Below are 26,800 nucleotides of genomic sequence, written 5' to 3' on the forward strand. Positions count from 1 at the left end.
TGAAAGCATGTTAGTTGAACCATTGACTAACTCAGATTAGTACATCAGAGGTCAGATTTAATCTTGTGGTAAGTGCTTTCTCTTCTGAGATAAGTGGACATTATACGCCACAGAAAAGTAGCTACAAATGACTTAAGTCAATGAAAATACACCAGAGCTACCTGACTGCATATTTATTTCCATAAATTTTTTCAAGACAAAGAACAGCAAGACATTCAGGTGTCTGGCAGAGAAAAAAAGGCCTCCACAAAACCAGACCTACCCCATTTGTATCAGATATTAACAAAATACCAGTTATTTTCCTAATCCCCAACCCAAACTATCAAAATTAATCAATTTATTCTTACCTGGAAATTTGGTGCCCAGCATAAAGCAGCAGTGCAGTCAAGAAGTACAGGTAAAGCTGAACCAGGTGTTGTCTTGGTAAGGTTAAGAGCACAACACTTAAGATGTAACCTGTAACAAAGAGCAAAGTTGAAATTTCAGAAAATGCTACCTAACCTCAAATTTCTTAAAATATGAATTAACACTCATTCAGATTTCTTTAACCACCTTTGTATTTATTTGGCTTTAAAATTCTTGTACCTGCATTTTCCTGTCACCAAAACACAGAAAGACCACCACCCTTCCTTTTATTTCCTCCTGAACAGAAATAGCTTTGCCAGCTTCTGTAAAATCACATCTAGAGGTCAAGAAGCAGACTTGATCCACAGTATTTTAAAGAGATTTAATTAATATAACCTATGTAATAAAGAGAAAACAGGCCTAGGTTTCCCTTTTCTTCCAAGTGCAAGCAAGTTTCAGTGTAGCAGAGAAAAAAAGCCTATCCAACAAACTCAACTGATGTAAAAATCCTTTTCTTGCAGCAAAGGACACACAGAACACTTTCCCGTGCTGAAGAGCATTATACATTTTAATTCTTCCACTGTATCTTCATGGTTTAAAGACACTTTGCATGCCCATAATTAGAAATGAGAACACAAGTGCTATTCTCCATACTAGTAATATTAAAGCACATTCAAGCTTTCAGTGTTGCATAAATCAAGGACAGGACCTGGCACAGCCCAGGATTTGCAGGCATTTACACTGGCAGTTCTTTCACTTCTTGTTAGCATTTAATAAGACTGTGGAAAAAGACCCAATGCAGATACAGCTTTACCATCCAAGACCACAGCCTGGGTGCTCAGCAGCCTCTCTGACAAGCAGTATACCCATATTTTCTTTCATACCTGCTTTCATTAGGATACTTAAACAAAGCAGTACTTTGAAGTTCACAAGTGAGTTGTACAAGTCCATCCTCTTTCCCAGACAGACTTCAGGTCAAAAACCCAGCATGTGGTGCCCTGAGTAATCTCCATTTCCAACCTCTCCCTCACAACGCAGTGCGCCCTTCTGCAGGTCTCTACATGCTCTTTCTGAAGGCCAGCTTACGTATCTGGCACTGAAATCCATTTAGGGGAAAAAAACCCTCCACAAACAACAAAACAACTGCAACAGCTAACAGCTTCCCTGCAGCTAAAGAACAAAACACTACAGAAGAACTTACCATGACACTTAAAGCTATATTAGTCACATTACATTTAGACTTTTATCCATCTATTCAGTAACAATAAGCACAGTGTTTTTAAGGGAGTTAATTTATACTTGAAGCTTTTAAAAAATACTTAAAAAATAATGTAACTCCAGATGAAGCACTCATAAGTACTGCAACACCAGCTTGAGAACACAGTATGTTCCAATAGTTGAAAAAGATTTCAGAGTCAGTTGGTATTTATGTAGAAGTATTTCAAGGCTGTCATCCTCAATAAACCACTCTAAAATTCCACCAATAGTCAGGTCTTGAAGATGGTAACTAACAACATGGTCCTAGAAAATGTATCAGACCCACAGGATGCCAAGCAAAGATCATTTCAGATATGATAAATGACATGAGTGATACAGACAAAGCAAGCCTATTTATCTACCTTTTTAAAAATACAAATATACAACATACATATTTAACATTAAAGAAAATTTTTCAAGTACTTTCATAAAGTCCATGTGACAAGTTGCATATCTCAGCTTTTGAAAAGGTACATCCTAAACCAATTGATAGTTTCTTTGATTAGAATGAAGTATAATACAAGTCACAATCACTAATTCCTGTACAGTATTCATCTGATCATTTACAAAAGTGATCAGAGGGATAGAACGCCTCTCTTATGAGGGAAGCCTGGGAGAGCTGGGGTTCCTCAGCCTGGACAAGACTCTGAGAAGACCTTATTGCAGCCTTTCAGTAATTAAAGGGGGCTTAAGAAAGATGGAGATAGACTTTTTAATAGGACCAGTATCAACAGGGCAAGGGATAATGGTTCCAAACTAAAAGATAATGGTTTCAAACTAAAAGAGGGTAGATTCAGACTAGATATAAGGAAGAAATTTTTTTTAGAGAGGTTGGTGAAGAACTGGCACAGGTTGTCCAGATGGGGGTGAGAGATGCCCCATCCCCGGAAACAACCAGGGTCAGGCTGGACTCTGAGCAATCAGATCTAATTGAAGATATCCCTGCTCATTGCAGAGGGGCTGGCCTAGATGACCTTTAGAGGTCTCTTCCAACCCAAACTATTCTACAGCTCTGTGATTTTTAATTTGAGCTTTCTAAAGGGGCCTGAAACACAGTAGTACAACAGTTTCCTTCTAGTAACTGTTTTATACAGAATAGCACACTTTGGCTAATACAACACAGATGTTCTACATCATCAGTTTTCTTAGCAAACACATGTGTCTTATCATATTCATCTTCTTTGTTCACCACTTTCCTTCTACCAAATACACAAATGACAAGAGGAGGAACTCCTCAGCAGAACCTCCATGAAGACATTTAACTAATTTGCACCACACCACAGCATCACAAACCAGTTCCAGCAGCTCTCACACCATCTGCAGACATTCTTAACACCTCATCTCTGCTGTACTCACCACCTTCCCCTGATTGCTTACTTAGGGACCATTCTCTCTGGGAACAACCCACGTGGCACAACCATGTATCATTCCAGCACCTGAGTCAAATTTCTAAATCTTTCCTTCTCACTGTAGCCCATGACTCACCTTCAGAGAATTAAATGGAGTTTATTATGCAGTCTTATTCCTCTAGTACTCTATAAATAGTCTAAGAATACCTGTTTATTGTATCTGCATTTAAGCTCTGCCATGTTCTTTACCTTATTCTATCACATGAAAGTTTGCTCCTTGGCCACATGATGATGTACTTTTTACTGTAAAAAGAAGACATTTTAGAGGGCAGTAACTGCACTCCAACACAGCCATGTTACACAGGAATATTTCAGAAGTGAGTGAACTAAAATACGTAAGAATTCACTGAAGTAGTGAAAAAAAAGGTCTAAATACAAATCACATGATGAGAAGATTACTGTCACATCTGTGCCTTTTAAATAGAGGGCTTCCAAACAGCACAGATGGTTATAACACTGCACAGGGAAGCAGCACAAGACAGCCAAGGTTACTGTAGAAGCTTGAGCAATGAACTCCACTGTTCCTGAGTTTGGGCTGGAATTTAAATGTTCACTTTGAAGCAGTCGTTTGCTCTAATTGTTGGATTTTGAAGAGAGGGAGAGTGAGAGACATCTGAAGTAGTTCCCTTTCACTCTTATTTACAATTCCCTCTTGTGACTTGGTAAGAGAGAGATTTCAACACACTTCATACTGCAACATTTGCATTTTTGCTGCAGAGGCCCTATTCCCAAAGTGGTACCAACCTCATTTTTTATCAACAATGCCTCTGCCAAAAAAAAAAAAAGGCAAATAATTCATTACCAAACCATCTCATTGCCTAAAAGGAAGACAAAAGCTCAAATTCAGACATACCAGCAGTAATAGTCTATTCCCTTTGTTCTTGCCCAAACAAATGATGTAATTAGTGTATGGTATAAATAAGATTCTACTTCAAAAAAAAAAAAAAAAAAAAAAAGAAAGACCAGGAAATGAAATTTCTTACAGTGGCCTTCTCATCTAAATCATTACATTGTTTTCATTTGCACTTCCTCTGTCAGGAAAAACATGACGTTGAGAACATACATCCCTTTGGAGAGATCCTCCACACACACTCTCTTGACAGTCTGAAAAACAGTCATCCTTCTGGGTAGCCTTCAGATGTGGGTTAACAATAACTAACGCCCACTTCCATCCAAAGCTTTTTGAGCTCTGCACCTACGATGAGCACTCCCCTCCCTTGATTTAGGCTGCACTTGCTATTTTTGCTCTTGGGACTTGGTGTATTGTCCCTTTTGACTCACCAAGTATGTTTCTGTTCAAATGTAAGCAGAGCAGGCTCAGTGAAGCCTAATTCCTGCCCCAGTAAAGAAACAGTTCTAATGCATATTATAAAAAGATACAGAAAAGGCAGAATAAACTCCTTCCTGAATACAGTCATAGTGCTCTAATGCCAGGCCACCAACAAACAGAACTGTACCATTATGCTTCAAGCTATAAGGAGCCCAATAGAAGACATTCTGCCAACCTTACAAATACACAGCCCCCACACACAGTACCTATTCAGGAGCACCAGGACGCAGAGAACTTCTACTGCCTCTCGTGTAAGATGTTACAGATTTAGGCCCCACTGAATAAACTCTGAATCACAGAAGCACAGAATGGTTTGGGCTGGAAAGTATAGCAAGACCATCCAGTTCCAACACCCTGCCTTGGGCAGACACACCTCACACTAGACCATGTCACCCAAGGCTCTGTCCAACCTGGCCTTGAACACTGCCAGGGATGGGGCACTTACCACTTCTTTGGGTAACCTGTTCAAGTGCCTCACCACCTTCACAGTAAAGAACTTCTTCCTTATATCAAACCTGAACTTCCCCTCTTTAAGTTTAAACCCATTACCCCTTGTCCTGTCACTGCACTCCCAGATGAAAGGTCCCTCTCCAGTATCCTCTTAGGCCCCCTTCAGATACTGGAAGGCTGCTATGAGGTCTTCACGCAGCTTCTCTTCTTCAGCCTGAACAGCCCCAACTTTCTTAGCCTGTCTTCATACTGGCTATATTGTAAACACAATAATAAGTACAAAAGCTAAGCTAAACATGCTAGAACACATGTATTAACCAGCTCATGACCTCATTTACAAGTTGTTGATTCAGCTACATGAAAACCTCTCACTGTGCAATACTCATTGTTACTGTAAGCAGCAACTCAGACTGCCTTTCAGCAATCTCTCTTCTATGTATGTACCACCAAGGTGTTTCCCAGATTCTCTCACCCCGTATTACCTCCTTGCAGACTCAGGTGTCTGAGTTTTATTGACATCCTGCAAACAATGGAGGCTTCTGGAGCATGATCAAAGTTGCAACCCATCCTCTTTATGAAACATTTTAGTGCTCATTTGCATGATTACAGTTCCCTTGTGTCCACTTCACATTATTACTCAGTTTCCTGCAGGTTTAGCCTAAAAATGAGAACTCTGCACATGAAAGAGTTCATAACATTTCTTAATAAAACCACATCATCTCCTGGAGTGCCAGAAAGTAAGAGCACAATAATTTGGATTCTACCAGGAAATTAATTTGGCAGGCCCTAACTTCCGACTCACCCATATCTTAAAAGAGTAAAGGGTCCAGCCTGCAAGAACTTGCAAGGCAACTTGCTGTGAAGCAGCAAGTCGTGATCCACAGAATACCATCAAAACTCCTGTCTCCGTGCAGGATCAATGCATGACTGAGTCATTCCATCTCAGCCTAACCTTTGACTGTCCTTATTTCAGTTAATTCAGACAACTATCTGGCCACAACATGAAAATACCAATAACACAGGACAGACTTCTGAAAGACTATTTGATATGGTAGAAGTATTAAAACAACAACTGGCACCTTTATTTTCAGTGTGTTTAATTCTCAGGATAACCAGTCACCAGACTGGTCACACAAGAATTTTCACACAGATTTAATGTACTGTTTGTCTAAATCATCTGTCCTGAAAGCAGACGATTATTAAGAGATTCACTTTAGAGCTCACTTCAGTTAAAGATACAATGCAGATGTTACTAGGAAGATTCTGTGGCCTATGCAGCAGAGGGCAGCTCAAGCCTAGAAAGAACCCTAACTGCCAGTTATTTTTAAGTCATGTAAAACAAGAGACAAAAAGCTCTCGTACATCCTCAATTCATACTAAGCATTCTTTGCAGAATGACTCAGCTAAAGGCAGTCTTCTGAATTGACTGGGACAGCTATGCTGTCCTTCCGAGAGTGAGACTAGCTCTTCATCTGCTCTGTTACAAAAGGCAATGTCATGCAGAATGCCTGCCACTGGGCAAAATGACCTCTTGTATCAAGGGTGGCTCCAACACACAGCTCATGCAAAATTCACTCCACTGAAATCAACATAGAAATAAGCCGTTCAGACAGCATTAAGTGCTCTCAATCTCAAGCAGCCACTGAGGCACTAGTATTACCCCACCATAAAGGATAGCTTTCATCTAGCTTGTCTCGCCACTGCCAACTGATACGTGTTCAAGACAGCATAAGCATAATAAGACTTAACATGTATAGCATTTTGGGGGAGTGATGTTTTTGCATGGTGATACCAAGGCACAGCTCTTCCTTACCCTCCCCCTCAGCTATAGCTGATCGAATAAATGTTACTCACTCCAAGTAGTTCCACACTTTGAACTAAGGTGCCCCTCAGAAAATGCTGAAAAATCAGTTCTGAACTGAGAAAGCACACATCTAAACACATTTACACACAAGGAAATTAGCGTTTACCCAGTCATGGCACCGTGCAACTATAAACAGAGCTCAGAAATCCTGTTATCAACATCTGCACATCTCAGTGAAAATAATGCCAACAAAACAATTAACTCATTACCGTGGTATTGTCATCAGTCCCAACAGCTGTTCCTTGAATTTTTAAATGCATAACAGATCAGGCACTCTAAGTATAAATAATCCAAGAACTGAGCTCCTTACAGAGATTTGCAGTATTCTCTAAACAAATCATATGGACTTCTAGTTCTGCCATACGATTCAGGTAGTGTTCCTGTAACATAGCATACCTAATGATCAGAATTCTGGGCCTAATTACAGCCATGGAGAACTTGAAGAGCACTGGAAAAGAATACAGAAGTGGAACCATAAAAACAGAAATGGTCACAATGTATTCTAAATTGCAAACACCAATTGCCATGTTGCCATGAGACTGGTACTCAGAGTCCACTGAACCTCAACATTTTACGTGCCTCCTTTCAAGCAAGCCGCTACTGGCTTTTAACAAAAAGCGATGGAGGTTGCCAAGGAGAGATACCAGCTTAATACAGAAAAGTTACCTGCAAGTATAGATATGTTGAGAAAGCTGTTTAGTAGAAGCTATGACACTAAGGCAGCAGTACACGAACTGGCAGTTCCTAGAGTTGGAAAGAGGAAAGAAAGGGTACACTGTGTTTTAAGCACTGCAGAATCCCTGCCCAATTCTGTATCTACCAACTGCAGTATACACTGCATTTTATCCAAGAAGAGAATATGAAGACATAGCAAGTAATTTTTTAAGAAATGAAGATCAACTCCATGTCATAAAATTGCATTTGATTACAAATAGCTACAGTTTAATATAGGAACTCTCAGAAAATAGTCCCACTAACCATCTAAACACTTGGCAAGAGGAAGATAGAAGACATGGCAAAGCAAACCCAGAGATGCTGAATCTGAGCAGTATCTCTCTCATCTTTATATGCATTAGCTGCATTTTCACATCTAGTCATGCATCCTCTTCTCACAGTTTTGGGAAATTTGTTTCTGGAATGAACTGTGACTGCTTCTTTATTCTCACACTGAAGCTTCACATGGCACTTCTTACTGTGTTTGTATCAGAGTACTATATCTTTCCTTTTAAGAGAAAAGGCAACCCAGAAAAAGCAATCCAAATAAAAGATCTTCTAATTAATGCACAAGAGCTTAAAGAAAAGTGAGCAGACCAAGCAGAGAGCAATCAGCAAACACAATGGCAGTAAGCTCAGGTTTCTGCTCCCTAACCCCCCTTTATAAAGGCAGCATTCATAATAAGTACTTCATACCCAGCAAGTGATGTGACCAAGCAACTAAGGTATTAACCTCACAGCTCAAGAACAGAGTTGTGAAAGATGACACACCTTACACCTGGTCCAAATCTTTAAATAGCCCCTCACTTTTTTCACTGAGAATTCCTTTTTTGTGTGTGTAATGACAAGGAATATAATTCAAGATAAACTGCTCTTATTTTTACTCTTAGGTAGGAAAACGCTATGAATTTAGTGCAATTCTGTGCCTCTAGCTTGACAGTGACTTAAATTCTAAATCTGACTATGATTACAGGTTAAGCTTGTGACTCTGCTCTTCCCATCTAGCCCAGAGTGTTTACCAGTTAGCACAAATAGCATTGCTTTGCCCTTCACAGGAGGAAATTACGTGGTTTCAACTGTTTCCACCTTCTTCATCAAAAGAATGAAAAAAAAAACAACACAACCAACCAAGAGCAAAAAAAAAAAAAAAAAAAAAACCACCACCAAAAAAACCCCAACCAACCAAACAAAAAACCTGTCTTCTCAGAGCCACTCTACAGTGCAGAAGAAAACACTCAAGTCTGGCAGAAGAATGGGCTGGTCTACCCTACACAGAGGTCTGACATAAAAGGCATTTTAGTTAGCACAGATCTTTCCTGAAGGAGAGGCTATTCTAAATTTATACAAAATTATTTTAATGAAATCTTAATGAAATCACATTATACCTTTAACAGCTGTGGACAAAGAAGTTCATCTGCTTTCTAAGCTGCTTTCCCCCCAGATCCTTCTACCTAGTAACAGCGTATCAACTAGCAGAATTCTACGTGATAACACAGCACGCAGTTTACCGCATGCTCTCTCTACTGTTTGCTTTGCTGTATACGCATTAAGTTAAATTTCATGCAGTTGAACCCATGGCTGAGTGGTTACCAGCACTGAATAGTTTCCCCTCACTGAAGCAGATAAGTTCTGTTTCATGAAAAGATACAAAAGGGAAAAGCTGTATCAAACAACAAATTGAATCCTAGAGGCTTTCATTATATTCCCAGTACTGCTGGCCGGAATGTGAATCACACTCGCTTAACAAAAACTGGTTTTCCAAACTTTAAGTCAAATGGATGGAAGAAAATAAGTGCATTTAGACAGAAAAGATAACCCTGGTAACCCCCAGTGCTGAGCAAATTTCCAACTTTGTATCCTTAGTTCCAGGAAAGTGTTCACTATATCAAACTTGGTATGGTTTATTGATTTTTATGGCTCTCTAATCAAATCGTACCTTGAGCATCTGCCCAAGATAGACAGATGCACCCAATTTCCTAAGGTGCTAGAAGGACTTCTATGATATGGTATCTTACACTGCCTATATCAGAAATTCAATGATTGTTTGATATTGCAAAGGGCACTTGCTGATACTGTGTTATATAACTGCAAATATGAACAGAGCATTTTTTTCTCCTAAATAAAACAGATTAACATGTTGAAACATATCCATGGTAAATTGTTACTTAAATTACATACTGGCAGTTAATTTCCCTCAGTATATCTTCAAAGCAGCTTGATTTCCCAAACTGGTGAAAAAGTACTTTGTTTTCATTACAAATCAAATTTATATATTTTGATGTCATTTTAATTAAGGTTATACTGTAACCTGATGCAATTAAATCTATATAAAATCATGTGTAGGCATGTAAATTGATTTATCCCAGCCTCACACTAACGCAGCTTAAAACCACCTCAACGCCCAGAGAACCATAATGAATCAACTTCATTTTAAAAACACTAGCAAAGTTTTGTCACTAAAAATTGCCTGAAAATATTTTAAAACAGATAACTTGTTTGATGATTTAGAAGCCCTTCTTGATCAGTTGGAGCAGTAGAAGTACAGACACCCAACATCATAGAAGCAAAAAGTGAAGCAACTGTTGAGTGATTGTGTACCAGCACAAAAGCACCACTTATATGAGGGGCACGAAGTCAGAATCCACTGGTTTAGTACTAAAATAGCATCCAGGTGAGAAATACTTTATTAACAATACACCCACCAAAAGTGCTATAGAGTCATTATCTCAATGGAATTAAGGGAGGACAAGGTTGTCAACTGGCTATAAAGAGGGGTTCTGTCACAGCTGGAAATTACCACTGACATCTTGACAGCCTACTGACAACTGTTAGTGCTGTGCTAGAAACTGAGCTGATAAACTGATTTCTAGAAGATACTTATGGGCATACAAGCACACAAGAAAGGCAGCCCACCACAGTCTTGTGTCACACCCACCAGCAACAAACAAGTATTCTCTCCACAAACATATGAAAACAGCACAGAACTGTAACACCAGCTTTTTGCACTAGAAGTACACTTCTATTCCAGCATGAGGAAGTGGAGACATAAGAAAGAAAGCCCCATGTGTTTTTAATGGCAGTAAATAATTTCCAGAATAAAGAGTCACATGCTAACACTTAGGAAATCAGGATTAAAAACCTGAACAGGTCACTTCAAAAACACACAGTCCTCCAACTACTTAAGTAAAGGGTGTTTTCTTTACCTGACTTCAGTACATCTTTATCCTCCAAAGCCATCTACAAGGAAGAAACACCACAGAGTGGGAAAATTATATGCTAGCCGTTTCTCTCCAAGCTAGGCAGTACTCGTGCAGATGTCAGTGGCTATCAACCTCAACAGCCTGGATCCAATCCCTAATTAACCCCATGTGCAGATGAATCACATACCCACCTGGAAAGCAGGTCCCAGAACATCAACCCTTTCATCTCCCAAAATCAGATGTCTAGCATTCCAGAGCTAGACTCGCAGGCCACAGTTCAAACCTCAGCTCCCTGAGCTGTGCTAGTAATTTCATCCATTTATCTACAACACAAGGACTTGTTACCTGCTCTAATCCACTCACAGCACGCATACAGTTCATATGGTTCTAAACTGAAGAGCTGTATCCATGCAGCAGTGAAAGCTAACCTTCTGGTGCTGTGATCACAGTCCAAACTAAGCAACCTTTTCCCTAATCTCTTGTTTGATGACAGTAATATAAGTTACTATACTTCTTGCATGCACAGCATTTCATAGCAGCCTTCTCATCAGACACTGGCCAAAGTCACTGTGCTATTCTTTCAGGGCACAGATCCTGTTTCCAGACACTATTTACATTATCAAGGCTAAACATCAAAGTTGAGTAAAAGACCTTAGACAGGATTTTTACAGCTAATATAAACAGACTCAAGCAGAATTGTAATGAATATATCATCATCTATTCATTGTAATCAATATATTATCACACTATTACCAAGTTCTTAAAATTCTCGTAGTAAGCAAACCTGTATTTACTACAGCAGTGTTTTTTCTCAAACACATGTACACTTACCAACGTAATGCATATTAAGGGCCAAGTACTTGTACTGGAAGAGAGGGTTGTTGTGCAGGCTACTTCTTTGGATCTGCTGGAAGAATGAGCTGACATCCCATCTGTACAAGACATCCAACAGCATGATGCTTGGGACCCTTAGGGCCACATTTAACACTGCCTCCAACTTCTCCTTTGCAGCCATTCTCTTCCCTTTCTGTGAACTGGCAGTAGACTGTAAAGAGCACAAGAGAGAGAAGAGTAATCAGATCAATCTCACTGTACAAACAGCTATTACGCTTTGTGATCATATGAATGGGGCTTCCTGTGTGGCCACAAATGACTGAATGAATCAACTGAGTTAAATTCAAATCCAGACAGGACAACTTCTATTTTTGCTATATAAAGGTCAATTTGCTAGCAATTTTTCCATGGTAATACTGTAACATAGGAGGAGATTAATTTCATTAACGTGGTCAAAGGGTATATACTGAATAAACCTTCATTCTTATTTGCAATAATTTTGCATTCAAAATCTCAGCCGAAAGGCACCGATGTATTAGGTATTACATAAGCATGAACACAATAAGCTTTAAAAAGCAAATACCCGATAAGCTTTAGAAAGCAAACACCAACAAAATCCAGATGCTACCTCTACTTAGCTTAACTCTGTGCCTCTCAAATGAAATAGCCACTAAAGAGTTCTTAAAACATTTTAGCTTCACTTCCTCAGTGCAAACTAAAATAAATAATTTCCCAATATCTAAGCTTTTAAAAAATAATTTACAGCATTCATTAACATCTAGTTTATGTATTTATGGAATTTGAGGGCTGCATGTTTTAAAGATTAGGACCAACAATGCAACTATGCTACTCATTTTAACATAATTTATACAAACAAAAGACCATCTCCTCACTCCACAATACTAGAAGGTAATTCAATTTTGAAGCTTGCTATCAAAGAAGATGATGTAAGACAATGAAGGGTGCTCCTTTTTTTTTTTTTTTTTTTTTAAACAAGAAAAAAAATGCTGGTCCAAAACAGCACCTCTAAAGAGATCTAGTCACCAACAGAACCATTCTGAAGAGCAAAAGGATCAGTTTCCACATTCTGTCAGGGCACTGCTTTCAGCTGAGACTGACAGTTGCTCCTAAATGAAATGTGCTGTTCTTGCCACATGCCACCTTCCCACCCTAGAAACAGAAACCACCCCAAGCAGTAGCTGGAAGCCACCAATTACATACATTCTACTACAGAAGTGCAGTTGAAGTATTCAAGGCCAAGGTGGGGATGATCCAGCAAGTTTTTACCCACAAGCAGCCTTTCAAACAAGTAAAAACAACTACCTGCAGCACAATCACTCCCTCAGTGAAATCACAGTTAAGAAAAGGCTCCTGATCCCAATTATTAGAAGGACAACTGGAGAGAACTGCAACCTGACTAAAGAAACAGAAAAATCTGCACTTGGAAACACACTTTTAAAATAAAGTTTTAAAGGACTTTATTCATATTGTCTTTGTGTAAGTTCTAAAAGTTTTGGCAGTTATGCAAGTTCTACACTATCAAGCCAATGTGGAAGTTCAGCATGAAATGAAATGTGAAGTTTTATTTATGTTGCTATGGCCAAGATGACACCATAAACTGACCATGTGCACACCTAAGGCCATACTGACACTTATCAAGGCATGATGATGTAAAATTAATTCAGCTCAGGAAGTCAGGACAGATCAAAAACTGAGATCTGGCTCAGTAAACCACAGGTTATAGGGCTGGTGCTTGTCATTGTTTAGTCCACAGTCTAACCTTTCAAGTTATGTAAACGCACTTCTTACAGAGCTCTTGCAACAGCTCTATAAACCCCAAAGACAGCACTTCCTTCCTCTCGCAGAAGAAGCGCATCCTCACTACATCGGACATCCCACACAGTACCAGCATTTCACAGTGCTTCCCAAAACTAATCAAAGGGTCAGCCAGAGACTAACATACATTCAGAATGACCGATCAAAACCACTGCCCAAGCACATACTACAGAATACTCACATTCACCATTTAGTGTGAATAAAAGATGGAGTTTAAACATATGGTAACGTACAAACAAAAGTTCGGAGCTACACAGATTGTATACACTGAATTTTGCCAGGCTGAGTACTGAACTACAAGCTTGTGCTCAGCACAGAGCTTAAATAACTCATATACAAATATTTTAAATGTCCTGGCATTCTCAAAAATCTTTGGGTTTGCCAAGTTTGCAAAACTCATTAAAACTTTGAAATTCAGCTGCCTCCTATTTTTTTTGTTAGGGCTCAGGCTTTTGTTAGGGTGGGCAGGAACTGACTTACAGGTTTACACTCTGTCATAAAATACCCATGAAAAGTGACAGGCAGCACCTAATTTCAAAATACATTCTCATAACTGTCAAACCTTTCCTAGTCATCAACAACAACCAAACATGTAGGACAAGAAGGAAATTTTCACTTTCCTTAATTACTCCAAATGTAGAATTCTATAGACAATTTCTAATACTGAAAGCTAATTGAGATTCAGCACATTCAAATTAGGCTGAAAAATGTTACCTCCCAAATTCACAAGCACATACTTGAGAATGGAAGAGAAATGGAAAGGACAGCATTTATGTATCTAATAAAGCCATCCAAATTTCAAAACCTGTTAAAACAAAAGCAAAACAAATTCTGAAAACCACATTATGTCGCAATGGGTAGGCCATGAGGAGCAGCGACTGTAGCATATTCTGTCACTGACTGACAAAGCATCCAATACAAATAACGAACCCTTTAAAATTAACTCCACTAGAAATGCGGATGTGTTAAATAAAGCCTCGGTTGTAATTGCTGCCAAGTTCTAACAGAACATAGTGCAGGCAAGCAACAGAGTCCATTGCTCTAAGCTCATTATATTGTAAAGAGCTCTCACAATACATTATTTTGATTGGTATAAAACCAAAAAACCCACCACAACATTAAACCTCTAAAACCTTTAGATAAATGATAATCACAGGAGTTGCTGGATGCTCAGACGTTAGGAAAAAATAGGTCACTGCTGTACATAGCCAAAAAATGGACTTAAGAACAGGAGTGGGAAGCCACTTACTTGAGTTTCAAAAAATGTTTCCCATGTTTTCAAACATCTTCCTGTTTCAGATCAGGATAAGAGAAGGAAAAGTCTTAGGAAGAATGTCTTTGTTAACCTCAGCTGCCAACTGAGTACCATGGAGCTGGTTGCTCGCTTGCACACAGGCTCTCCCCCCCCCGCCCAGTAGAACAGGGAGGAGAATTGGAAAAAAAGTAAAACCCAGGGTTGAGACAAGAACATTTTAATAACGTAAATGTAATAAAATATAGTAACTGTAATGAAGGGGGGAGGGGGGGGAAGAAAAGCCAAAACCCAATACAGACAAGTGATGCACAATACAATTGCTCCTGGCCAACTTCCCCTAGTTTCTATACTGAGCACGATGGGCTACAGTATGGAATATCCCTTGGTGTAGTTCAGGTCTGCTGTCCTGTCTCTGCTCCTTCCTGACTTCTTGTGTCCCTGCTCATTGGCAGGGCATGAGAGACTGAAAAGTCCTTGATCAGAGCAAGCACTACATAGCAGCTACTAAAACATCGGTATGCCCAAAGCCGGATTGAACAGAGCCTTGGGTGTCATGGTTTAGTGTGAAGTGTCCCTGCCCAAGATGATCTTAAGGTCCTTTCCAACCCTAACTATTCTATGATTCTATGTTATCAACATTATTCTCAGACTACATCTAAAGCACAGCACTGCACCAGCTACTAGAAAAAAATTAACTCTACCCCAGCCAAAACCAGGACAAAGAACTTCAGGCTTCACATCCTATGTGAATACTAGCATAGCTGTGCTATTTGACCAAAATCACCTTTTAAAAACTCCCCATTATAACTGATTGTTCATGGAAACATTTTTGGTTTTAACAACACAGTCCTTTACAAAAATCCCTCCCTCAGACATAGCCTTTTTGTCAAAACCATACTTCTGATTAAACAGCAGAATTGGCAAAGCACAATATTTGTGTATATATATATATATATGTTTGTATAAAAGCACCATAAGCCTGTCCCAGCTCATTCCATTAGCAAAATAGATCAGCAGTAAACTCAGAGAAAAAACAACCCAAAACCTCAACGATAACACACGTTTTCATTTTAACAAAATTTTCTTTCTGAGGATTTGCCATCACGTAAAATTTTACCATTTCAGCTGAAGCTGTGAATTATGCCACTTAAACCAGCGTAACTGTTGCTTATGCACCAACATAAATAGAAATCTATTGCATCACAGGCAGAAAATACTCACTGCTAAAGCAGTACAAGAGGCTGCACAAAATCTGCATCCATTTATCCAAGCAGGTGCAAAATTACATTAACAGACTAGAGTTCCTACATTTAGAAAAGCATTAATTGTAAAGTTATTTACTAGTTACAGAAATACACTGGAATATCTGCAAATTTAAGAGTTATTCTAATATTATGACCACCAAAAATCACCATGGAAAGATGCAGAAATTCCAGTCAGGATCAGAACTTCAAAACCAGACTTGATTCTGCAGCTTTCAGCCTAACATCTGTGAACAAAGTGCTCATTCTCCTACAGGACTGGAACCTAAAATACTTGGCAAGGTTGACTAGAAACCAGAAGAGACAATTTCAATTTCTGTTCCTCACATCTACGAAATTCTAAGTACTTTGTTACCCAGCAGACTTCGATCTGTAATCCAGTTTCTACTTGGAATTATTTTTCAGTGACACATTCTGAAACTGAAAATGTCCTAGCAAAAGCTTTTTATTTTCCTACAGGATAAACTTTGCTAGACAGATCTTGAAGAGGGTGAAAAAAAAATAAAAAAAAAATATTCAACCCAAAATATGTAACTCCTACCTGTAACTATAGAAAAGTTCAGCGTCACAGTTCAAAAACTAGAATTAGACCTATCAGGTGGGCTGGATTCACGTACTCCCCAGAACCCCTCCTTCTATACGCCTGTCCTGTTCTTGGAAGCAAATTTAAAGGAATTTGAAGTACAGAAGAATCCCATTCTTCAGAGCCATAGATCTTTATATCATCAGTTTGGGAGGGAGAAAACAAAGAGAATAAAAGGGAAGGGACAGGATGAAAAGGTCTATCAGTTATACACTTAGAAAATAATTTCCCTGTGTGAGTCTGTATCAAAAAATCCCCTAGAACTCTGGAGAGTATGTTAGTCATGGAGCCATCAAAACAGCTCCTTCCCATGCAGTCAGCAGCAAGGAAAGCAAAAGATGTCTCGCTCCCATACAATTTAAATTGGCTAACAAGGACAGCTCTCTAAGATTTCTGCTGAGAAGGCTAGATACAGTGTGCATACCAAGTGCACTAATGAAACAGTGAAACATTGCAGACACGTGCGGTAGTACTGTCATCAGCATCTGGTCAGCATTTCCAATACTACTCAGGTTCTGTAGTTTACACTAGAGTAGTTCAATAATTTCAAATAAACAGAAAGTATTTAGCCCTCAATTTAAGGATTTAGAGAGAATCAGGCACCAAAGACTCCTCGATCCTGCTGTGTAAGAAATTAACAAGAATAAACTTTTTTTTTTCCTCCTTTTTTCCCCCATCAGGTCTAACAATACCGACTGCTGTAGAGCTGCTGCAGTGGTGCGACTGGAGAACTGTTACTTCTACAAATGAATTCCTCAGTTCCTACTCACCCAAGACTCATTCCATTGTGAAGTGTGGCACAGGTAAGGTTAATCATTCCAAACTAATACGTAACATACTTTGCGAAAAAACAGCTTTTACTGCAAATCAAATTAGGTCAACTTCTTATCTGTCCATAGGCACTTAAGTGAACATGCATTCACATTAAAGACATATGATAACTAACAAAACCAACTAGAGATAGTTAACTGTATTAGAAGAAAAAACTGCATTTCCAACTTTCATTAATTCTAGCAAGTTTTATATGAGAGAGAAGAAAATCAATTTGGGAAATGAGGATATGTATCACAGAGCTGTGAAGTTCAGGTTTTCTTTGAAGATTTATTTCTGAGGTACACAGATATGCTGTGAGCAGTTCCAGTACGCTTAATTATATAGCAAATGTATAATTTATAGTCAGCCTATAAAACATCCCTTGTCTTTTATTTTTCATAATGAGCAGGAAAGACCAGGGAACTGAACTCAGGGGCTGACACATGTTAACAAAGGTTAACAAATCCACCAGGTACGCAGCAAAATCTCTCTGGATTCCTGCAGAATTGCCACTCTGCCTGAATATGATCAGCTCAAATACAGCCACACTAAGAGGGACTGCTTGTAATTTTTCAGATCACAAACTTGCGTTGGGCATCTGAATGACAGGAATCCAATTCATTAAAATAAAAATATAACTAATCATATCTTTAAATAAAATAAATCTTCAGTAAAAAAACCCAATCCAGATCAAATCCACAAACTGAAGTGCTTTGAGGTCCTTTTTGACTCTACAGTTTCTTGCCAGTCCCAGGTTTGGTTTATTAACTAGTTATTCAGCATTTTTCTTTTCTGCCGTCACAGCCATGTTTGCAAGCCTACACCTACAATCCTGCCTCACCACATTTGTATCAGCACATTCTGAGAAACTCTGGGCAGCAATCCCAAAGCGCCTCTGCAGAGGAGAGAATACTCAGAGGACCTGCACACAGAGCACTAATGACAGCCCAAGATGATGCAGTCTGTGACAACCCACCCCCAAAGAATGGATTACAGGAAGACCAGCCATAGAAGTGAAGCTGGCAGACCCCATCAACCTCACAAAAAACCCTGCAAGCCAAATGTGTTACCAGGATGAACTTACATGACAGGATGAAATATGTTTCATTATCCACAGTTGCTCATTTAGTTTTCAGCCATTTCAGATACAGGCAGAGCCTGTGCTTAGAATCTGCAATGCCAAGACTTGTTACCTCACTGGTAAGAAGTTAAAATACAAAATAGATTTTCGAGATTTTTCTAGGTCAATAACTAATAAAGTTTCCATTGCTGCTGCTGCGGCCTTAGCTATTTGAGGTGTGTAAATAAAGAGCATCAGCTTCCAGGCCTCTGAAACAGGCAGTTTAGCTTCCTGTAGTAACAGACTCCTGTGACAGAAAGATCAAACAAATGGTAAAAGTACTGAGAAAAGTCCCTTTTAACACATTCAAACTCAAGACATGCAACCAAAAAAATTTTCCAGAAAAACTCCATGAGACAAAGTACCCACTTCTGAACATTTCTTTCAAGTATGCAACTAATTACAAAGCAGCATGGCTTCTCTGAAGTGAAAGGAAATGTCATAAAAGCAAAGGCAGGGCAACTGGCACAAATCTCTGAATCATATTGAAGGCACTAGATATGAACACGCACTTAAAAAGCAAAACGACAGTAAACTGTCCACTCTATAACCACATCAAACGTTGCCAGGTGTATCTGGAGCTAAAAATGGATTCAGGGAGTAAATCACAAATATAAACAGACCCAGAGGACTGGAAGAGAAGCCATCCGCATGTCTGTGTAAAGGAGGAAACCAACTCAAGCTAAGCCGAGAGCTTAAAGAATGTTTTGAGAGCACAACACAAAACACTAAGCAGGCTTATGCCACTTTCGATGACACACCCATTTGTACACATCTTGGCACGTTGTGCCCTTCTGCATCTGCACCATGGAGCCCAGCTGTTGACCCAGAGTGAGATACTGATCTCTTTCCATCATCTCCAAAGGAAGAAATTCCCCTGTATTTCTTCCAACGCATGTCACTTGGTTCATACCTCCATCAGAATTAGGTTGTTCTAACATCAGTAGCTCCTCACAAAACCGACATAAACAAGGTGAATCCTGTGTTTGGACAAGCAGCAGCTCTATGTTTTGATAATCCTTGCGCATAATGGTGGTCACAAAGACAACTATTTCCTAACAGTAATTAGTTTAGGAATTAAAGCGTTTCATGACATTATGGTTCAAACACCAGCAGCTGAATACAACAGTTACTAAAGCTAACTAGAAAAAAAAGAGACAGTTTCTTACACAGCTCCTTATTTAAGGTAACTGACAAAAATAAGCCAAGCTTATAGATAAGCCAAAGTTACAGGGTGCAACAGCTTAACAGTTCTCACCTTAAATAAATTTCAATATTTAAATCTACATTCATTAACCTAAAAAGTTATCAAAGACAGTAATTAAAAATTATTTCCCTCTTTCCCTCCTAATTTTGGTCTCTAGGGGTGCATTACAGACACAAAAAAACCTAACACAAATTTAACTAAAAGTATCCAAGACCCAAGTCCAAAAAACCAGCTAACAGAAAGTCTTGCACTAAAAACTGAAGAAACAAATATAGCAGCACCTTCAGAGTTTTTTAAAAAAGGAAGTATTTTGAATAAGGTCACAAATGGCTAATATTTATGAGTAAAACACGTTACCAAAATCTCCTTTTCCACCAGCATCTTTTGCCTATAATGTCCGCTATTCTCCCTTATTTACCAATACCTACATGCATTAACCAGAAAACCCCACCTTTTTTTTTTTCCACTTTATTCTCCCAATCACATTCTTTATGCACCAGGCCCACACACAACCCCAAAAAGGGCAGTGCAACCAAGAGATAAGAATCCGTTTAAGCGCAACCATGTCCCAAGTGTACTTAGTGCCCAGAACTACTCTCGTTCACAGAAAAAGAAATAAAAATTCTCATCACAAACCTTATTTTAAAAGACTACAGAAGGTCTCCAAAAAATCGCCTAACATGACATAAGTAGGAAAGATAGCACAAGCCCGGTTCTTCACGCCACGGAGATTGGTTCTTACATAAGCATTACCATATGCTCCAAGGCCCGTCTCCAGCAGGCAATGGCCGGGCCTCCCCGCTGCCCGCCCGGCTCCCAGCACACGGCACCGCTCCGCCTCTCACCCGCACGGCGTGCAGCGCCGGGACACCAGGAAAACGGTGTTGGAATACCGAAAGCTGTCTGTGGGAAGCAGAAAGGAAGGCCAGACCCAAGAGAGGGAGGGGAGCACCTCAACATCCACAGAGAAGCGAGCACCTCGGTCACGGCTGCAGCACCGAGGGACTCATCCTCCGGGCCCGAAGCAAGCCGTGCCGCCAGGCCGAGAACACGTACGTGCAGGCTCTGTGGCCACCCCTTCACACACCCTCCCCAACGGGCGACTTCTTTCCTGCCCGCCGCTAGCACGGCGAAACCCTCGCGTTCACCCCCGGCGCTGCAGAGTCCCTCGCATCCTGCCCCGGGCCCCGCGCAGCTCCGCCGCCTCTGAACTCTAGTAACCCCCGCACAGCTCGCTGCGAGCCACTGCCGGCGGAGGGAGGGGAGAGGGAAGAAGAGGATGAAGGGGGGCGGTGGTCACTGCGTGCAGGGGAGGCCGGGGGAGCCTCGCACACGCGTGAAGCACCAGGGTGCGTGCAGCGGAGCCCTGAGGGGCGGGGGAAGGGCACGCGCGCGCCTGAGGCTGCGGGTGGGGAAATCACCTGGGCCCGCGGGTTCGCCGTCTCCTACTCCTCTTGCTCCTGCTCCCCGGTGTCGCGGCGGAGCTCCGCGCCTTCACAGCGATGACTGTAGCGGCGGCTCGGTGCCCGGCGGCAGAGCGGCTCCTCGAGGCACCATGGCCGCACCGCGCACGCCTCAGGGCGCCGACACCTCACGGCACCACAGACAGGCAGCCATGGCTCTGATGCTTGCGCGCGCGCCCCCCACGGTTCGCGCATGCGCCCGCCCCGCCCGCTGGCGATCGGTTGCGGTGAAGAACAGTGTATGGGGTCCTTTCCTACGTTACAAACGTGCGCGGTGAAACGGGGCAGGGGGTCGAGAGAGCAGAACGTGCTTTTTGAGCGGCAGGCACCGGTTTGGGGCAGAACGCGCCGTTCTGGGCTTAGGAATGTGGCCGGGGAGGCTGCGCGTTACGTTAGTTGCCCCTAATGCCGGCTACACCTGCACCACGCTGTTAAAACACCCCCTGGAAAAGGCAGAGGGTTGGGGTTAAGTTCTGTGGGGAGAGCAGGGTTTGGGTTCTGGGTCCTCCCGGGACGTGAGGACTCGCCAGGCAGCTGCAAGTCTGGAAGATGACTCACAAAGGCCGGTCAGCAAGATCTGAGGTAGCGTCTGGGCAGATGCTTAAAAGGCAGCTCTGCTATTTTAATAATACTCTTCACTGGCCTTATGGAACACAAAGAGCTGCATTGATTTCAAATGCTACGGTTGTCTCTCTGCTTTTTTTCCAGTGGTGCACTGTGGAAGCTACAGTCACCTTTGGTGTGAGATCAAACAGAAAATACCGGGCTTTTTGTCTGTCTGCACTGACATTTTCAGCGGGAGACCTGTGCTGGAGCAGCTCAGCACAGCTCAGCTCGCTGTTCAGCTCACACCTCACACCTTGTGCTCACAGCCCTTGCATGAAAAGACCCTCTGATGCAGACCCATTCTGTAAAGGCTGCATGGCCAGGCCACAGCATACTAAGGAAAAATCATGACTCAAGAGAAATAATGTTTTTTACCTTAATATTCGAAAAAATTACAAAGCCACATTGTCTGGGACAAGAAAAAAAAGATGCAGTGAGGAATGAGGGAATACACTGAACTGGAAAATCCTGTATAGTTCACAAGGGTTGGGCCAGCCAACTTTGTAATTGCTTTTTTCCATCCATCTCTAATGAGAACTGGAACATTCATAGGTGTGGGTATTAACAATGTGTAGCCTCAACACAATGCCTTTTAACTGTGTGAAGTAAAGATACTAAAATAAGGCGGTTGGGTGCCCATCCATGTTCTGCTTTGCAAAATTACCCTTGTCTGAATACCCAAAGGTTTTCCAAACACCAGAAGAGAAAAGCAGTTTGAACGTGCCTGTGTTAATCCAGGACCTGTCCTCTCCCTAACTCCAGTCAGGCTGGAGTGCAGCAGAAAGGAGTCCAAATGGCACAACTGACCGAGTTCTCCTAGACATAAGCCTTAGCTCCAGCACCATAGGGGAGCTCAGCTTATTGATATAATTCTTCACAAGTTTCAGATTTACGTGTTGTTTTTAAAATAGCAGGCTTCTATATTGTAAAGCTTTTCATTTAAAGCTATCAGTTCATGCATTGATTCCCTGGATTCCCTAATTCAGTAATTCTTCTCTTTAGACAGAACAACTATGCATGTTCAGCCAAACTAAGGACATGCATCTCATCTCCATGTGGTTATTGCTCACAAGTACTCTTTGGTCAGGCTCATGAGGTTTATGGGAGACCCTTCTGCACAGGGCTTCTCTTGCTCTCCTACATAGTTAACTTCCTCCTTTGTCACTTAACATGTCCCCGCACTAAAAGTGCTTCAAGCTATTGTTTTATGCATCTTTTTATTAATTGTGCTACTATTACCTAATTCTTCTGTTGTATCTGGGGTAAACACACTGCTCCAAACCCTGGACTCCTGCAGTCCATGGGAAAACAATGGCTTCACGGCCTCTAGTCACTCCATTGTTCCTGGCTCTGCTGCAGCACTGCTCACCAGCACCTGCTGGTACTCTGCTTCTTACCACAGGGACTCTGACCCAGCTGCCATACCAGGTGTAAGAACTGCAGCTTTATTTCTAGGGCTTGCTTGTCTTCTCATGCCATACATGGAATAAAAAATCATGAGTTGCTTCTTTTCTGTTCTTTGTGGGCTTGGTTCAATGCCAACTGAGGTCAGGGTGATGGTGCAGGATCTGCAAATTCCACCACCTGTCTGCAGTACTACTTCTCAGAAAAAAAGCAAGCAGCAGAGAGATACAAATATATATTCACAACTGCAGGTGGCAACAGGTACTTAGAGGAGATGGAATGGAACCCTCTTGCTATTTTATTTTATTTAATTATATAATGAAAATATTGTAGCAAGTCACCAAACTTCTTGCTTCACTTTGCAAGCAAACAATAAGAACTGAACCCCACCTTTACTTCATGTTATCATCTCTCAGCATTTATCTGTGAAAATACGTTCTTCCACAAAAGCACAGGTTCTCTATTGGGCAGAGCAGGTATGTGGTGTTACCACTGGCTTGTCAGGCGTGTCTTTTGAAAAGCACCTCAACTTTCTGCTTCATTTCTCTGGAATTTTAAAAGCCTTTCCTCCATTTGACACAGGGTGGCTAAGAATTCTGAACTCAACGACTGTTTATTTCTCATTATTAACAGAGGCATTTAGATTCCAAACATTCAGTGATCAGCACCAAAGACTGACGGGGCCACTGTGGTGACATCTCATTAAAACTCTCAAAAGCCCTTCTCCGAGTTCAGATATTGTGGAAGCTTCATTTGTCCATGTGGATGGACAAATGCCAGCACCCCAAACAGCTTACAAAGAAAATTCCTCATAAGAATTCTCAAAAGCAGGAAAATAGGCTGACACAGGACACTGCATGCCTAAAGTGGACAGTAACATCAGCAGTTTTATTTGAAGCTTTTTACAAGCCATTGTTTCAGAAATAAAAAATCAGTCATACATATGTATAAGCAAAGGAACATCTTAACAGGTAGGTTATATTGCATCAAGTCAGACAAAAGTTAAGCAAGAATTAAGATTGCCTGCAAAACCTAATCTGGTGCCTCATGCAGATGCCTTACAATGGTGATGGCAGCCAGCCCCCAAAGCCTTTGTGCTCTCTTCTTGCAACTTTATCCCATTCATTAAATGAAGGAACAAATAAACTTTAATTGCTGCAGAAACACATACCCAGACACAGGCATTGCGAGCATTACTGGGTCCCATAAGGGCAAAAGAGCTGGTGTATCTCTTTCTCTGATTTACCTTCTCTCACTCCATAGCCCCATCTCAGAAAATTCCCCAGCTTTTCCCTATCTGTGACCCTATTTCCTAAATTTCTCCCCATCACTTAGCTTCTCATCGACTGCCTCTCATTCTCACTGCTTTTGAGAGCTTTTTCTAGCCATTCAGCTAGTTCCAATTTCTCAATTTCACATATATTTTCACTCTCTTCAGGAAACACTTATGCAGTATCTCTGATAATTATATATCTCATATGATTACGTACATTTTTACCACCTTTATAACACTGGAAAGCACTGACTCCAAACAAATGAACAGCTGCTGTGATTTACAACTTACCTAAAGGGAAGCCATACCAATGGCTGTGTTGAGATGCTGGAGAGCTGGGTGGTGATGTAGGGAAAGTGATGAATCAGGTTTTGTTTGGCGAACAAAAGCATCACAGTTCTCTCCCGAAATCCCTTGCCAGTGAGGCATAATCTGGAATACAGAGAATTAAAGTAAATAAAATAAAAATAATTGGGCTGAATAGTGGCAGAAGAATAACAGTTGCATTCATAAAGTGGAAATCATTTGGTATACTGGTACGAGCATCTAGTATTTATAGCATCTCACAGCGCCAACATTAACTACATAATCCTGAAAAACCTGCTGTTATGAAACTATATAAATATTATTCTAACCTTCACTTTACTGATAAGGAAGCTGATACAGAGACTTATTGTATTAGTGATAACTTGAAAACAGGTTTCATCTCAAACTTGAGAGATTGCCATGTCTCTAACTGAGCTGCCAGCTGCTAAAGCACACCACATTACTGAACACTGGAAATTCAGCTCCTGGTGTTTGCATTCCAAAGCTACATTGATAAGGCACAGTGATGGCAATGTCCAGTAAACCATGCTGCCTGGTGCGGAACACTGAAGTGGTCCTGAACAGCACAGGCAGCTCACACATGCATCTGCATTGGGCTGGAACCGCTTGGACAGTACAGACTTGAAGAGTCTGACATTCTTGGACATCACTGCTTTTACTGCCTGCTTAGAACAAATTACAAAAGGAGAAGAGAAACTGGGAAAAAGTAACAAAAGTATTGTAGGAAACAGAACCATAGAATAGTTAGGATTGGAAAGAACCTTAAGATCATCTAGTTCCAAGCCCCTGCCATGGGGGATGCCTCACACTAGACCATATTGCCCAAGGCTCTGTCCAACCTGACCTTGAATACTGCCAGGGTTGGAGCACTTACCACTTCCTTAGGCAACCTGTTCCAGTGTCTCACCACTCACACAGTAAAGAACTTCTTCCTTATATCTATCCTGAACTTCCCCTTTTTAAACCCATCACCCCTTGTCCTACATCTACAATCCCTGATGAAAAGTCCATCTCTAGTATCCTTGTAGGCCCCCTTCAGATATTGGAAGGCTCCTATAGTCAATAATATAGTAAATAATAGCAAAAACAGTCAATAGAGGAAGAAAAAAAGCATAAAACAGATTAAAATACACTGGTACCGCAGTGTATTTTAAGGATTCTTCTATTCCTAGTGGAGAACATGGGCTCTGTTCTAGATTTTTTCCTAACGTGGGTTCAATTTAGAATTGCAGTAGAAAGACTGGGGTATAGTCAAATGAGTTTTCTAAAAAAAAAAGAAATTTGGGGAAAGGAAAACAAAAAAGGTGCAAAATCTTGAAATCTGGGATGTGGCTCATTCACAGCCTGCATCACATTAACATCTGCACTGACTCTCCACCATTAAAGTCACAGAATAGAACAAGTATTTAGCATCTCTCAGCCTGGCAATGCAATCATTGTGTGCTTTCTCACTCGTGAGATCCCGTACAGATATGACAATCTTTCTCTTAAATCTCAAAGCAACTTTTTGATCTTTCCATACAGTTTTCAACTTTAAATGATGATTTTAAAGGATGCTTACCTAGCATCCCCTAGAGTTGCTAGTAGGAATTTTGCTCCTACACGCAGCATGAATAGAAATTTAGGAGATGAGCTCCTGGGCTTCAACAGTTATGCACAGAAGCATATTCCTCAAAACACTTGCTGTGAACATGAGGTACTGGAAGGGATCAAGAAGGCATCAGTTTGACATGCATTCATTTTATTTCACCCTGGAGCATCCCAAGACATAATGCACATCAAGGTGAAAGGCAACATGCATTTGCTTTAAAAGTCCCCCACTGCTTTTCCTTTCTCCTTGCTCTGCTAGTTTACCAGAGTGCAAACCCAGAATACCACCACAAAACAAACTCCAGAGTACAAAGAAAAGATGATGCTGTTTGGGCTCTGAACTATAATTACACAGGCTTAGTCAAATTACTGTACCACTTTGCCCTTATTACGGTTGGGATTGAGCACCACCATGCGTTTTCACAGCTAAGTAAAATGACATATTTGTCTGTGCCACGTGAATGTGGGCAGGATCAGAGCTTTTTCAACAGTGCCTAGCACAAGGAAATCCTAGTCATAGCTCAAGATACTAAAATACCAGTATCATATCAGGAATGAAATATGCATAAATACTTACACTTCTTCATATTACTCCTCAAACAGGAAAAAAAAAACCCAACCAAACCCTACTGCCTCCTCAAGACAGCTTTTCAAAAGC

General features: G+C 40.8%; 1 protein-coding gene across 8 annotated transcripts in view; it reads right to left on the reverse strand.

Moving 5' to 3' along the window:
- RNF145 (ring finger protein 145) overlaps positions 1–26,800 on the reverse strand; it is a 53,194-nt gene that overhangs the window by 25,007 nt on the left and 1,387 nt on the right. For 2 of the 8 annotated variants that reach the window (XM_080626906.1, XM_080626905.1), the window contains 5 exons: positions 24,517–24,657; positions 20,901–21,196; positions 20,233–20,724; positions 11,401–11,614; positions 348–456 (listed from right to left, as the gene is read on the reverse strand). In XM_080626906.1, coding sequence (XP_080483032.1) covers positions 348–456; positions 11,401–11,614; positions 20,233–20,439 — 530 coding nt within the window. In that variant the 5' untranslated portion in view covers positions 20,440–20,724; positions 20,901–21,196; positions 24,517–24,657. The other 6 variants (XM_080626908.1, XM_080626907.1, XM_080626910.1 and 3 more) reach the window with 6 other exon arrangements.

Source organism: Psittacula echo (genome assembly GCF_963264785.1).
Source record: "Psittacula echo genome assembly, chromosome: 11".
In the NCBI taxonomy this organism is placed as follows: domain Eukaryota; kingdom Metazoa; phylum Chordata; class Aves; order Psittaciformes; family Psittacidae; genus Psittacula; species Psittacula echo.